Source organism: Palaemon carinicauda, chromosome 10 (genome assembly GCF_036898095.1).
Source record: "Palaemon carinicauda isolate YSFRI2023 chromosome 10, ASM3689809v2, whole genome shotgun sequence".
Taxonomy (NCBI): Eukaryota; Metazoa; Arthropoda; class Malacostraca; order Decapoda; family Palaemonidae; genus Palaemon; species Palaemon carinicauda.
In genome coordinates, this window is record NC_090734.1 from 136895758 (window position 1) to 136913257 (window position 17500).

The following is a 17500-nucleotide window of genomic DNA, read 5'->3' on the forward strand; positions in this document are numbered from 1 at the left end:
ATCATGTTATCTTACTGATCATTAATGTATATAGCTTTTTCATATAGTCAACTACTCTATTCATATTAGAAATTAATCTTATTGCTATTGTTACTATTAATGAGAAATCTAGTTTGGTAAATAATACAGCTTTGTAATATATAACATTAATGTTACTATATATATGTAATGTATAACATTAATGTTACTATAAGGTATATTGCTAGGATTTTACTTCCATAAATATATAGGTATATTTACGAATATTCTCTCTCTCTCTCTCTCTCTCTCTCTCTCTCTCTCTCTCTCTCTCTCTCTCTCTCTCTCTCTGAGATTTTCCATTCCAGCATTTACAAAAGGACACGAGGTAATCTTCTGCACTTTAGTTCTGTAGGAGTTACCATTTCAAGCTATTTATGACATTTTCAATAGAGGTTCGTATTCTTGCTAATTAAGACTTTCTATACACACTTGCTACTTTCTATGCGGACAAACCTATGTATATATATACATTTATACATATATATATATATATATATATATATGCAGGAAGGTTGGGGCATCTGGAACGCCGTAGATTTAGTATAAATAGGATGGAGAAAAGCCAGCGTAGCATCATATATTTATTTTCCAAATTTTCGAGACTTTGGGTCTCATCATCAGGGCTGTAAAATATACAAAATATACAAATTAAAAAAGACTCAGTATTGATATTAATATAAAAAGAACAACGTAAAAGTTAAATATAATCATTTAAAAAATGAAAGGAAAAAAAGGAAAAATTATATACATATATAAAATCAAAAAGTGAAGAATGCTCAAAGTACCTATCATTATGGAGCTAAAAAACTGAGTGACGTTGTCTGGTTTGGGAAGGAGGACGTCAACTATGCTATATATAGAATTGTGGAAGAAGTCTGACCATTTAGTGGGGGCACAAGCTGTTTAATTGCCAACGACTCCAAAACAGAGAGAGAATAGTCATTGGGCGCTTGGGTGACAATACGAAAATCCTTATATGAAAATGATGTTTTACATTTATTACAATGTTCACGTATATTGGAAAATTCTTTAGTTTTCAAAATACATCCCGTACGGTGACTGACTCCGAGATGAGAATCGATTCTGACCTTGAGCAGTCTTTTGGTGGCTCCCACGTATTTCCCGATCTTACATTTCGGGCAAGTAAAGCAATATACCACCAAAGACCGCATCAAAGTCGGAAGTTTATCTTTGTGGGAGAACAAAGAACCCAGAGTTTTAGGATTTTTTTCTATTAACTTAAGGTTCACTGCCGGAAAAGTTTTTTGAATGACATTTTGTAGTTGCACCTTAAATGTGTTAGAATGAATTAAAGGTATAGAGGCATATATTAATAATTTAGGCACGTTCGGTGCAAGTTGACGTGGCTGAGATTTATCATTTAAAAAGTTATTGACATATTTCAAGATTAAGGCTGGAGGATACGAATTGTTTTTAAAAAACTTTAGTAAAAATTGGATTTCACTATGGAAGTTATGCCAGTTGGAAGATAACGTATAAGCACGGTGTAACAGCGTGGAAATACTATTTAATTTAAAAATCTTGGAACAACTGCTATAATAGTTTGTACCTTGACCTGTGAACGTCTTTTTTCTAAAGACGCTTGTATTAAAACCATGTTCTGTCCTTGTAATTAAAACATCTAAAAAAGCAAGTTGGTTGTCTTGTTCATGCTCAATTGAGAAATTTATATTAGGATGTAGGCCATTGATATATTGCAAGAAGGCTTCAGCTGCTTCTTTAGACCTAAATAGAGCAATAGTGTCATCCACATATCGCTTATAAAAGAGAGGGCGATATGATAGGGGACACCCATCCAGCATCTGTTCCTCGAAAGAGCACATAAAAGCGTTAGCCATAACTGGGCCAAGTGGTGACCCCATCGAAACACCATCAACTTGTTTAAAAACGTTATTGTTAAAAATAAAGTGAGTGTCCTGCACTGCAATTTCTAGGAGTTTCTTAAAATTATCCTTATTAAAACCATGATATAAAATATTTTCCTCGTAAAAAATCTTATCTAAAATGATGTCAACCGTCGCCTGCAACGGTATGTTCGTAAAAAGAGATGCGACATCCAAACTCACCATATATAAGTCAACATCCTGTGGTAGAATATCAGGTACAAGGTTAGCAGAATTGAGTAAAACGTATTCATTATTTGCAAATGGCTGTAGCAATGGTACCAAGAATTTTGCTATCTTGTAATTTGGGGTATTGTATGCCGCCAAAATTGGTCGTAAAGGAACACCATCTTTATGAATTTTAGGAAGTCCATATAACACACCATAGGATGAACCTGAACAAAATAATTCTTGGTAAGTGTTTTCAGTTATAATATTTTGATCTTTGAGACTTTTGAGTAATCTATTGATTTTATCCTCCACCTTAAATATAGGTTGATATGTTGGAACACCTATTTCAACAAATTTAGTTGTATCTTTAAGAATATCATCCATTTTCTGTACATAGTCATTTTTGTTTATTATCACCGTGCCTCTTCCCTTATCCGGTCTGGTTATGACAATGTCTGGGTTATTGGATAAGGTTTTAAGTAACATATAATCATCTTTACGAAAGAAAGGAAACCAGTTATTACATAATTTAGAGAAAGTTTTGTGAGCAATACTTTGCAAGTCTCTCTGCAAACCGGGTAAGTCACCTGGGAGTTGTAACGACCGAAGTCGTCCAAAAAGGATTTCTAGTGGCAAATAAAAATTACTAAAACTTGGTTTAAAATTTGGTAAACAAAAATCAAGGCCCAAAGACAAGATAAATTCTTCTCTCTTAGATAAAACATAGTTAGAATAATTAAAAACAGTGGTTTTGGAGTCTACGAATTTTGGGATCTGGATACCTAAACGTTCTAGTTTTCTAAAATGAGTATTTTGAACATTTTCTGAATAAGAGTTAACAGTTTTGGTAAGTACATGTTTTACATAAAGAAAGTCGATAAATGATACAGTATTTTCTATGATATTATACAGAGATTTTGATGTATCCTTATGTTTAGTAATAAGCTTTTCCTTGTGTCTGATCTCGATATCCAAAAGTTGTCGAGTGGCATCATAGTAGAACTGGGAGTGATAAAGTGTAGTGCGGTAGACTTTAAACTTGACGAAATTGGGAGTGATATTGTTAAGTCTGCAGTATTGGAGGAAATCCAAATCGAGTTGTGCCTTCAGACCTCTTCTTAGTGAAGTCTCCAAATGTCGATAGGTACGAAGAGTCTGCTGCCCAAATTTAGTCCTCAAATATGCAGGAAGGTTGGGGCATCTGGAACGCCGTAGATTTAGTATAAATAGGATGGAGAAAAGCCAGCGTAGCATCATATATTTATTTTCCAAATTTTCGAGACTTTGGGTCTCATCATCAGGGCTGTAAAATATACAAAATATACAAATTAAAAAAGACTCAGTATTGATATTAATATAAAAAGAACAACGTAAAAGTTAAATATAATCATTTAAAAAATGAAAGGAAAAAAAGGAAAAATTATATACATATATAAAATCAAAAAGTGAAGAATGCTCAAAGTACCTATCATTATGGAGCTAAAAAACTGAGTGACGTTGTCTGGTTTGGGAAGGAGGACGTCAACTATGCTATATATAGAATTGTGGAAGAAGTCTGACCATTTAGTGGGGGCACAAGCTGTTTAATTGCCAACGACTCCAAAACAGAGAGAGAATAGTCATTGGGCGCTTGGGTGACAATACGAAAATCCTTATATGAAAATGATGTTTTACATTTATTACAATGTTCACGTATATTGGAAAATTCTTTAGTTTTCAAAATACATCCCGTACGGTGACTGACTCCGAGATGAGAATCGATTCTGACCTTGAGCAGTCTTTTGGTGGCTCCCACGTATTTCCCGATCTTACATTTCGGGCAAGTAAAGCAATATACCACCAAAGACCGCATCAAAGTCGGAAGTTTATCTTTGTGGGAGAACAAAGAACCCAGAGTTTTAGGATTTTTTTCTATTAACTTAAGGTTCACTGCCGGAAAAGTTTTTTGAATGACATTTTGTAGTTGCACCTTAAATGTGTTAGAATGAATTAAAGGTATAGAGGCATATATTAATAATTTAGGCACGTTCGGTGCAAGTTGACGTGGCTGAGATTTATCATTTAAAAAGTTATTGACATATTTCAAGATTAAGGCTGGAGGATACGAATTGTTTTTAAAAAACTTTAGTAAAAATTGGATTTCACTATGGAAGTTATGCCAGTTGGAAGATAACGTATAAGCACGGTGTAACAGCGTGGAAATACTATTTAATTTAAAAATCTTGGAACAACTGCTATTATAGCAGTTGTTCCAAGATTTTTAAATTAAATAGTATTTCCACGCTGTTACACCGTGCTTATACGTTATCTTCCAACTGGCATAACTTCCATAGTGAAATCCAATTTTTACTAAAGTTTTTTAAAAACAATTCGTATCCTCCAGCCTTAATCTTGAAATATGTCAATAACTTTTTAAATGATAAATCTCAGCCACGTCAACTTGCACCGAACGTGCCTAAATTATTAATATATGCCTCTATACCTTTAATTCATTCTAACACATTTAAGGTGCAACTACAAAATGTCATTCAAAAAACTTTTCCGGCAGTGAACCTTAAGTTAATAGAAAAAAATCCTAAAACTCTGGGTTCTTTGTTCTCCCACAAAGATAAACTTCCGACTTTGATGCGGTCTTTGGTGGTATATTGCTTTACTTGCCCGAAATGTAAGATCGGGAAATACGTGGGAGCCACCAAAAGACTGCTCAAGGTCAGAATCGATTCTCATCTCGGAGTCAGTCACCGTACGGGATGTATTTTGAAAACTAAAGAATTTTCCAATATACGTGAACATTGTAATAAATGTAAAACATCATTTTCATATAAGGATTTTCGTATTGTCACCCAAGCGCCCAATGACTATTCTCTCTCTGTTTTGGAGTCGTTGGCAATTAAACAGCTTGTGCCCCCACTAAATGGTCAGACTTCTTCCACAATTCTATATATAGCATAGTTGACGTCCTCCTTCCCAAACCAGACAACGTCACTCAGTTTTTTAGCTCCATAATGATAGGTACTTTGAGCATTCTTCACTTTTTGATTTTATATATGTATATAATTTTTCCTTTTTTTCCTTTCATTTTTTAAATGATTATATTTAACTTTTACGTTGTTCTTTTTATATTAATATCAATACTGAGTCTTTTTTAATTTGTATATTTTGTATATTTTACAGCCCTGATGATGAGACCCAAAGTCTCGAAAATTTGGAAAATAAATATATGATGCTACGCTGGCTTTTCTCCATCCTATTTATACTAAATCTACGGCGTTCCAGATGCCCCAACCTTCCTGCATATTTGAGGACTAAATTTGGGCAGCAGACTCTTCGTACCTATCGACATTTGGAGACTTCACTAAGAAGAGGTCTGAAGGCACAACTCGATTTGGATTTCCTCCAATACTGCAGACTTAACAATATCACTCCCAATTTCGTCAAGTTTAAAGTCTACCGCACTACACTTTATCACTCCCAGTTCTACTATGATGCCACTCGACAACTTTTGGATATCGAGATCAGACACAAGGAAAAGCTTATTACTAAACATAAGGATACATCAAAATCTCTGTATAATATCATAGAAAATACTGTATCATTTATCGACTTTCTTTATGTAAAACATGTACTTACCAAAACTGTTAACTCTTATTCAGAAAATGTTCAAAATACTCATTTTAGAAAACTAGAACGTTTAGGTATCCAGATCCCAAAATTCGTAGACTCCAAAACCACTGTTTTTAATTATTCTAACTATGTTTTATCTAAGAGAGAAGAATTTATCTTGTCTTTGGGCCTTGATTTTTGTTTACCAAATTTTAAACCAAGTTTTAGTAATTTTTATTTGCCACTAGAAATCCTTTTTGGACGACTTCGGTCGTTACAACTCCCAGGTGACTTACCCGGTTTGCAGAGAGACTTGCAAAGTATTGCTCACAAAACTTTCTCTAAATTATGTAATAACTGGTTTCCTTTCTTTCGTAAAGATGATTATATGTTACTTAAAACCTTATCCAATAACCCAGACATTGTCATAACCAGACCGGATAAGGGAAGAGGCACGGTGATAATAAACAAAAATGACTATGTACAGAAAATGGATGATATTCTTAAAGATACAACTAAATTTGTTGAAATAGGTGTTCCAACATATCAACCTATATTTAAGGTGGAGGATAAAATCAATAGATTACTCAAAAGTCTCAAAGATCAAAATATTATAACTGAAAACACTTACCAAGAATTATTTTGTTCAGGTTCATCCTATGGTGTGTTATATGGACTTCCTAAAATTCATAAAGATGGTGTTCCTTTACGACCAATTTTGGCGGCATACAATACCCCAAATTACAAGATAGCAAAATTCTTGGTACCATTGCTACAGCCATTTGCAAATAATGAATACGTTTTACTCAATTCTGCTAACCTTGTACCTGATATTCTACCACAGGATGTTGACTTATATATGGTGAGTTTGGATGTCGCATCTCTTTTTACGAACATACCGTTGCAGGCGACGGTTGACATCATTTTAGATAAGATTTTTTACGAGGAAAATATTTTATATCATGGTTTTAATAAGGATAATTTTAAGAAACTCCTAGAAATTGCAGTGCAGGACACTCACTTTATTTTTAACAATAACGTTTTTAAACAAGTTGATGGTGTTTCGATGGGGTCACCACTTGGCCCAGTTATGGCTAACGCTTTTATGTGCTCTTTCGAGGAACAGATGCTGGATGGGTGTCCCCTATCATATCGCCCTCTCTTTTATAAGCGATATGTGGATGACACTATTGCTCTATTTAGGTCTAAAGAAGCAGCTGAAGCCTTCTTGCAATATATCAATGGCCTACATCCTAATATAAATTTCTCAATTGAGCATGAACAAGACAACCAACTTGCTTTTTTAGATGTTTTAATTACAAGGACAGAACATGGTTTTAATACAAGCGTCTTTAGAAAAAAGACGTTCACAGGTCAAGGTACAAACTATTATAGCAGTTGTTCCAAGATTTTTAAATTAAATAGTATTTCCACGCTGTTACACCGTGCTTATACGTTATCTTCCAACTGGCATAACTTCCATAGTGAAATCCAATTTTTACTAAAGTTTTTTAAAAACAATTCGTATCCTCCAGCCTTAATCTTGAAATATGTCAATAACTTTTTAAATGATAAATCTCAGCCACGTCAACTTGCACCGAACGTGCCTAAATTATTAATATATGCCTCTATACCTTTAATTCATTCTAACACATTTAAGGTGCAACTACAAAATGTCATTCAAAAAACTTTTCCGGCAGTGAACCTTAAGTTAATAGAAAAAAATCCTAAAACTCTGGGTTCTTTGTTCTCCCACAAAGATAAACTTCCGACTTTGATGCGGTCTTTGGTGGTATATTGCTTTACTTGCCCGAAATGTAAGATCGGGAAATACGTGGGAGCCACCAAAAGACTGCTCAAGGTCAGAATCGATTCTCATCTCGGAGTCAGTCACCGTACGGGATGTATTTTGAAAACTAAAGAATTTTCCAATATACGTGAACATTGTAATAAATGTAAAACATCATTTTCATATAAGGATTTTCGTATTGTCACCCAAGCGCCCAATGACTATTCTCTCTCTGTTTTGGAGTCGTTGGCAATTAAACAGCTTGTGCCCCCACTAAATGGTCAGACTTCTTCCACAATTCTATATATAGCATAGTTGACGTCCTCCTTCCCAAACCAGACAACGTCACTCAGTTTTTTAGCTCCATAATGATAGGTACTTTGAGCATTCTTCACTTTTTGATTTTATATATGTATATAATTTTTCCTTTTTTTCCTTTCATTTTTTAAATGATTATATTTAACTTTTACGTTGTTCTTTTTATATTAATATCAATACTGAGTCTTTTTTAATTTGTATATTTTGTATATTTTACAGCCCTGATGATGAGACCCAAAGTCTCGAAAATTTGGAAAATAAATATATGATGCTACGCTGGCTTTTCTCCATCCTATTTATACTATATATATATATATATATATATATATATATATATGTATATATACATTTATACATACACACACACACACACACATATATATATATATATATATATATATATATATATATATATATATACTCTATATACAGACACACACACGCATATATATATATATATATATATATATATAAATATATATATATATATATATATATATATATAGCATATGAGAGAGAGAGAGAGAGAGAGAGAGAGAGAGAGAGAGAGAGAGAGAGAGAGAGAGAGAGAGAGAGAGAGAGAGAGAGAGAGAGGCCAGATTATTAACCAAAATCAAGCTGAAGAAAATGATTGCAATAGAGTTCGGTTTTGGTGCCGAGCCTTCTACAATCACACCAACATTTTCCACAACTTGCAAAGACCAGGTAAATAGTGCCTCTAAGTAAAGCAGATCTGGCGAACAGAATACAGATAATAAACCCATATTTTTTTTTCTACTAATTAAAGGTCAAACGACATCAGAATAACAATGTATGGGAGAGACTTTGAAATCCCAGCAGCAGATGGGGAGCCGAAATGTTACCTAGAATAATTGATTTCGAGATTAAATGCTGGATAGGTAGTCTAGTATAATATGTAGGTCTATTTCGTATATAGCCTGCCTGTAATTGAAATAGATTTAGGTTGTCAATGGAAAAATATGTTAAATTAGAATCGTGAAATTGGTTTTCTGGCACGGAACAAGAGAATATATATATATATATATATATATATATATATATATATATATATATATATTGTTTGTATACAGACTTATACCTATATACATACATTCATATACACACATACTTTATGTGTGTATGTACACATAGCTATATATGTATACATATGAACCCTTACTCACTCACACATATGTATACATATATATGTATACATACATACATATATATATATATATATATATATATATATATATATATATATATATATATATACGAAGTACGAAGATGAGTTTTGTTACAAACTTAATCAGTATATCTATATATGTAAATGTAATACATCTAAAATTTCCTAAACAATATAGAATCATTCCACATTTATAATCATCATCAAATCTAAGAATAATAACATGACAAAATGAAAGACAATCAATGTTTACTTAGTAATTCGCACGCGTGTTGACAGGACCCTTTCCCCTTAATTACTTCTTGATTAGTGAAGTCATTAAAACAAACATAATTATCATCCCTGGTTGCCCCAAGAAATGCAATATTTCATAATAAATCACAAAATCAAGTTTATCGAGTTATGAAGATTATAATTAAATTGAAGGAACTGATGCATGTAATTAACATCTATAATGAAAGTAATATTTCAAAATTGAGAAATTCTTATAACTAACATTTTTATTCTACTTTTCATGAAAAGTCATTTTTCATACATTTATAATGATATGTAAATTAGAAATTCAATTGAAATCTTAATAAGAAAACTAACGAATATTTATTTAAAAACGAACCTTTTCATTCAATGTGTTATAATTAAAAATTTAGAGATCCATATTTGAATAGCTTGATTGATGGCAAATAAATAATATGCCGTGGGCTTGACTACACAATATTGCTAACTACTATTTACATTTCGTATGTTTTTATTGCTATTATATTTTCATAATTTGATAAATTACTCATTTTACAGATATCGGACATTTAATCTACTAAACACGCTATTACTTCATTACTACTTCGAGAGAGAGAGAGAGAGAGAGAGAGAGAGAGAGAGAGAGAGAGAGAGAGAGAGAGAGAGAGAGAGAGAGAGAGAGAGATGCTGCACTTGACATTCGAAGTTATACTAAACAGGCTTCTTGCACTGACCGCAGGTATGATGGAATTTTGATAAACTCTTATTCCGGTCTACCATGATGAAATAAATATGGAATGGGAAACATTGCAACAAGATACTTTTCGATAACTTAAAAAATATTGAAACGAAAACAAAAGTATAACTTCTTTTGCCATAAATTAGAAGTCTTATTTACTTAACAATGGTATCATTAAATTATAGATATTTTCATACATTTAAATAAAATGGCCTTTTTTTATGGGATGTAATCTTTTCCTGTCTCTTTGTCAGAGAATGTTAATCTAATGTGAGTAAGTGATTAATTAGCCTGTGAAAGATTAGCATTGTATCTCGTTGAATCTGGTGAGAATTAACATGGCAACAAATATTTCTAAACGGATACTTTGACACGAATGTAAGCAGTTTTATAGACATATTTACATATGAATATAAATTGTTTCTTCAGTGTCTCCGGACTAACGAATACGTGTTTGTTACTTTAGAAATGAGAAGATTCTTTCCTTAAAATTACTTCACTGTATAAATTTTTTCCGTATAAAGCACTTAATAGTAATTACAATAAGTCTCATTAAAACTTGAGTCATTTTCACCTCAAATCGTTGGAATAAAACAAAAGAAAATAATCTAAATATTCTAACTGGCTGTTATGGAATTTTTCTTCGCATGTAAATTGAAAATCTAATTGGATTTGTTGAAATAAAAATAGAAAATATATGCATGTGAATGTAACTTAGTGTAAATGAATAACTAAATCAAATCACGGGGAAGTTAGGTTAATTAGGTTCCTCCGAAATCACTGAAGAAATAAATAATCTGGACGCCAAGTGGGTTTGATCAAGAATGAAAAATGACAACTCTATAAATACATCAAGATAGGAGTTCCAGCCACTATATTGCACCGGGTTCATTAAGTCAAAATCATTATATTCCTGCTTTTCCTATTAAATGTTTTTATCAGCTTTTGCAGTTCCTCCCATGATTCGGTAAATAGAAGTATGTTATCTGTGAATCTTAAGTTGTTAATATGCTCATATGAAATAAAAACTCCCCTCAGAAGAGAAAATCTCATTTCCTAAGGTTAATAGGTATATTATCTTTAAGGGAAGAGATATAGTATATCATTTAACATGATTTTCCTAAGCAAAGCACATGAATTTCATGATATTCAAAACTTGAATACTTGTAGCAAATCATAAAAAGTAGATTTCTATGAGATATGAAAAAGTGATATATTCATTTGTATGGTATCCTTACTAAAGGATTTCAAACGTTCAATTCAAAGAAAGTGTAGGATTAATATTAATATTAAGTGTTGTAATGTCAAATAATAAGCACTTGTGTTTCATTATTTCTACCAGAAGTCAGGAATTTGGTATATTTGGGGTCATATGGATATTAAAATATGTTGTGAGCTTGCCTTTTCTACTTCCAGAAAAAAGGTAATTGATTTATGTGAATCAAGTTTCACTTTAATAAATAATTGAAAATAAATGATCAATTTTATGTACTTTACATCCGAGATATAGTGAGTTGTTCAGAAGACACGTAGATTGCAGAAAATTATGAAAAAACTGATATCTATTGAATTAGAAGTCCTTATTTATTGTTCCCAAGATTAACTGATGTATCGGATCTCCAAATTAATAGTCAAGAACGATTAGGCTATATAATTTAGAGATCAACACGCCAATTATAAACATTGGTTTACGATCCTTTCTAGACTGAAAATTATTGATGAGAATAAAATCGCCATAAGCTGCCAAATCTATTTCTTTTAATGAATGACTCTAAATTAAAATTCTAGTATCAACGTGTTTCCTACATTTTCTAAACTATTTATTTAGTGATTTTAAGCCAACATTTTAGTAATACAAGAAAGTTTGATATTTTTAAAGATCACAATTTCTTATGGTCGCCCGAAAACTGTAAAACAAGTTATGCATACGATTTTATTAAACTTTATTTATCATAGAATAATCCGACGATGGAAAGACCAGTGAATTAAAAATATAATAAACATTTCCTTTATTTGTTCTGCATTTCTCTTTGACGTACTGAAAAGAACACCTTTCCCTCACGCGAGGTAAAGAAGTGTAAAGTGGAAGCGCTCTTGATGCAATCCACCCCCAAAAAACTACCAAACATCGATTTCGCCTTATTCTAAGACACACATACGCACACATATTCCTAAGGACTCTAACTATCCTCTAACATTCAAACGTTTTTGAAAGAAGACTTTACCTCCAAGACTCACTAACCCTGTGACTTACGTGTCTGTTGTGACAATTTCTGCCCATAAGTTCGTGTACTGACGATACAATATCTGTTAGTTCCGCCTTTGTGATGCAGCCGTCGCCGTTGACGTCGTACAGTTTGAAGGCGAACTTGAGTTTGTCGTACGCGCTTCCTCTGAGGAGCTGTGATAAGCTTACTAGTAGGTCCTGCAACGACAATAAAGATGAAAGTTAGGAAAACCAGCGAGATGCAGATCATTCATATTCAATAACAATGCATAAAATGAAAACTACCTCATATAGGGGAGAATAGAACTTAGCAAATTTTAACCACCAGTGATATACGTGTACTTCTAAAATATTTTCAGTTTACAAGCAATTGGTTTCACTGACGTTGTGTGTGTATACACACTTGCACACCCCCACATACTCAGTTGCAGTGGTTCAAACTTCATATCCTTAGTAAGAAGCACCAGGGTCGATCCCTGACCGGGTCGGAGGATTTAAACACATCATTCAAATAAGAACGATACATGTTGCTATTTTCAATTTCATCCGTAAAATATGCGTCAACAAACTTACGCGGTCTCCTGGAGAGGGAGAAAAAAAAAAAAAAAAAAAAAAAAAAAAAAAAAAAAAAAAAAAAAAAAAAAAAAAAAAAAAAAAAAAACACCACTTATTCGAGGAAAACTACCGGGTCTATCTATGCCTCAGATATATTTAATATCCTTTTATGACCAGGTGAGCAATGAGATTTTTTTTTCTGTTAAATTGCTGACCCAGTGTTACATGATATGAGAACCTGTTAAATACTGGTATTGAATTTGAACTGTATCAGTAAAATATCATACTAGTTTTAAACTATTTTTTTTCTAGAACTGGATGTGAGTGATGTAGCATAGAAGATTTGCTGCAATTAAACCTCAAAATAGCTTCTCATTCACGGAGTTAGACGAAGCTTAAAGCATTATTGGAAAGAGTTTGTAGTGCTGTGGAGTGTGTGCCTACTCCAGGTGGATGAGAGCATTTCTCGAGTAAGCTGAATGGTGGATTAAGAAGCTCTAGCAGCTAGCTTGTGATAGGGAATAAACAACACCGTAATTTCACCATCATGATCGTCTTTCATTTATGCTAATTGCCTTTGCCTAAGACGTTTCAAATTTCAAAAAATCTTTAATTTATGTTAATTGCCTTTGCTCAATACATTTCAAACCTTTTAGCTGTCATAGAATACAGGGGGGAACACCTTAAGAAATAAAGGTGGTAGTTTAATTACCATTCAATACAGACATGATAAAAGATGCCATAGTCAAATGTGAATTCGAATGGGGGAAAACCTCTTTTCATGAAAGATTTTCTTCTATGAGAAAGTTAATAGTAGAAATAATGAAAAAAAAATACATTCCTTTTTCTTTTTTTGTAGATTATATACCCGTAAGGGTAAATAGAAATTTAAACATCAAACATTATAACTCATAGACTACCATTCTGTATTCTAAGATTGGCTATTCCATGCCAGAAGAGGCTATGAACTAGTAAAAGTAGGGGCCAATATAATCAAATGAAACTGTATGTGAGAATACACTGATCTATGTTCCTGTGGAGAAAATTACTATGACGGAGGGATAACACCACTGTACTAGCCTCCTGGCTAGTAGTCGTAACGTGTATGCCTAGCATTCGCATGGCAGCAGATCGATTCCCGACCGGGACCGTGAGTTTAAGCCACTTACTGGAGAGGCCACTGCTGTGGTAGGGCACCACAGTGGGGTGTTGGGCCTGCCAGGCTGACGTTCTGGTGAGCATCTATTCTAATGGAACTGGCACTGAAACCAGACACCTTTAACCTTAACCTTTAGTGTAATATATGGTAATCCAGTATTGCAGGTCTGATTTACTTCCTTTCACGTGTCTTATAAGTTTATTTTCGATTGCTTTATTTTCAATTTTATTTTAAACCTTATATTTGTCAGATGGTAAGTGACATTTGAACTTTATTTGCTTTGAGAACAAGAATAATCAAATAATCAGTTATCCTTACACTATACTATGCTTTATTTAATGTGGTTACTGTTCTTAAAATATGTTGTATTAATTGTTCAATGCTTCTCTTGTAGTTTAGTTATTTCTTTATTTCCTTCCCTCAATGGGCTATTTTTTTCCGTTGGAGCCCTTAACTTAGGCCATCCTGCTTCTCCAACTAGGATTGTAGCTTAGCTGCTAATAATAATAATAATAATAATAATAATAATAATAAAAATACTACTACTACTACTACTACTACTACTACTACTGCTAAAAATAATAATAATAATGATAATAATAATAATAATAATAAGGACAATAAAAATAATAATAATAATAATAATAATAATAATAATAATAGTAATAATATTAACATATTAAAATGAAAACTATATCAAGTTAATATTCTTATTTTGTCATTTTATACAAAATTGGACACATTAATCTTACTAACAAGCTGCACCTCCACAGAAAATGCAGACCATAATATACGATATAAATTAAGACATGCATTCCGCCTAAATTGAAACTTCCATGCAGCCACGCAATAACTTTCAGCTCGCCACCCAAGACCAGAGAGTTCAGATTCTTCATGGCTTGTGAACTGTCAAGATTCTTGGTGCTAATTTTCGCTGTCCGGATGGGGCCACAGTACTAATATATTCAAAATGTTATGATCAAAACAAAGTTTTGTACTATATTTACTCTCTAACCGAAAACAACAATAAATTAAAGATGCACGAGCTTTCCACGTGTTTGTCTATAGAGTTAAATTCGTTACCTTGTATATTAAAGAGAATATGAATAAATATGTATGAGTTACAAAATTAGGAAAGTATAATTATATACATATATAAATATACATAAATATATAGGAATATATATATATATATATATATATATATATATATATATATATATATATATATATATATATTTATATATATATATATATATATATATATATATATATATACATATATATATCTATATACACATACATACATATATATATATATGCATATATATAAATATATATATATATATATATATATATATATATATATATATATATATATATATATATATGTGTGTGTGTGTGTGTGTGTGTACGCGCACATATGTGTATATAGAGATATTTAAATTGATAGAAAGGTCTCCAAAACACATAATAACTATTATAATGAAAATAGGAATATAATTCCATAATATAGTTACTTACGCTTTCAACAAACTTACAAAACATTTCACATATACGTCCAATGCAATATATTTGTCTGTTAACTACTACATTTTGACTTCTGACCTTGAACTACGTTGCTAATATTCCAATTCCGGTCGGCTTTACTTGATTACGACTTCCTCCTTTTAAATTGGGCAAGAATATTTTTTGGGTATTATTAAGAATGCCTCGTCAAACCGAAATTTCCTTAACCTTTCTTATATCCTTTCTTGGTTAGCAGACAAAAATAGGTCGCAGTCCAATTATTTTGTAGTTTTCTCCGTCCGTATATTAAGAGTCATTTTGGAAGAAGCCTTGCGGCCAGGCACATGATAGCCTCATATATTTCTTCCTTTGTAATTACATCTTTCGCATGGGATACTATTGAAGAGAAAAAATCCAGAGCGAACGTAATACATCAAACATGAGAAGTGTTTGCATTTATTTTATATCTATGCCAGATATATTCATATATTTTAAGGTAATAACTATACAGATATTAGTACTTTTAAATGTTTGTTTTAAAATCACTACCGACGTAGAATTAGAAAACTATTGGACTTCAGAGAGCACTTCTACTGGCATATAATAATGATAATATCAATACTCTTTAGGGTTATCCAGTTATAACATTTCAAGACTAAGATACTGAATATGTATGACAACATTCTTTACAGTTTGCATAGTGAGTAATACAATTCCTTTGGAAAACTGATATCCCCTGAAAGTAATTCATATTCCAGTAAAGATACATTCTTTAACTGAAAATGACACTGATGGACAGTTATAGAACAATGAAGTCAGCTATGTATGAAAGAATGAGTTACATCTTAAATTAATGTAATTAGTGTGCTCTGACCTTAAGGATTTTAATTTGGTGTACATGAGATTGCCACAACAACAGAGCCTAAGATGACATTGGTTAACTAATGTTCTGTAAATGTTCAGTGGCTACTCTCATCTTATAAGTATAAAAGAGACTCTTCAGTTATGGTAAACAGCTCTAGTCTTGGATAGTGCCATAGCCTCTGCACTATGGTCTTCCACTGTCTTGGTGTAGAGTTCTCTCGCTTAAGGGTACACTCGGGCACACTATTCCATCTAGTCTATTTCTTTTCCTCTTGATTTTTTAAGTTTTTATAGTTTATATATGAAAGATCTATTTTAATGTTGTTACTGTTCTTAAAATATTTCATTTTCATTGTTTATTATTTCTCTTGCAGTTTATTCATTTTCTTATTTGCTTTCCACACTAGGCCATTTTTCCCTATTGGAGCCCTTAAGCTTATAGCATCCTGTTTCTCCAACTAGGGTTGTAGGAGCTTAGCTTGTAATAATAATAATAATAATAATAATAATAATAATAATAACAACAACATCAGGACGATCTGGAGAACTTGTTTACTTCATGCATTTGTTTTGATGAATCGTTCCGCCGAAGAAGGGAAATTTTAGCTCTCTTGCAGAGAACAGCTGATCTACTATCTATGATTATTTATTCCTTTGAGAGCAAAACAAATTATTTTTATTTAAAATTAATGCTCTTAACTACATGAAAGAAAGTCACCTATGTTGATTTAAATTTGCAAAATCAGTTATTATTATTATTATTACTTGCTAAGCTACAACCCTAGCTGGAAAAGCAGGATGCTAGAAGCCCAGGGGATCCAACAGGGAAAATAGCCCAGTGAGGAAAGGAAAAAAGGAAAAATAAAAATATTTTAAGAAGAGTAACAACATTAAAATAAATATCTTCTATGTAAACTATATAAACTTTAACAAAACAAGAGGAAGAGAAATTAGAGAGAATAGTGTGCCCGAGTGTACCCTCAAGCAAGAGAAGTCTAACCCAAGACAGTGGAAGACCATGGTACAGAGGCTATGACACTACCCAAGACTAGAGAACAATGGTTTGATTTTGGAGTCCCCTTCTCCTAGAAGAGTTGCTTACCATAGCTAAAGAGTCTCTTCTACCCTTAGTAAGAGGAAAGTAACCACTTGGGTGAAGAAGAATTGTTTGGTAATCTCGGTATTGTCAGGTGTATGAGGACAGAGGAGAATATGTAAAGA

General features: G+C 32.3%; 1 protein-coding gene across 3 annotated transcripts in view; it reads right to left on the reverse strand.

The window, feature by feature from the left end:
- Nucleotides 1-17500, reverse strand: part of LOC137648503 (calsenilin) — a 712312-nt gene that overhangs the window by 147845 nt on the left and 546967 nt on the right. For 2 of the 3 annotated variants that reach the window (XM_068381424.1, XM_068381422.1), the window contains exon 5: nt 12220-12390. In XM_068381424.1, the coding sequence (XP_068237525.1) occupies nt 12220-12390 (171 nt within the window). Of the gene's footprint in view, nt 1-12207; nt 12391-17500 lie in introns of all 3 variants that reach the window. The other variant, XM_068381423.1, reaches the window with a different exon arrangement.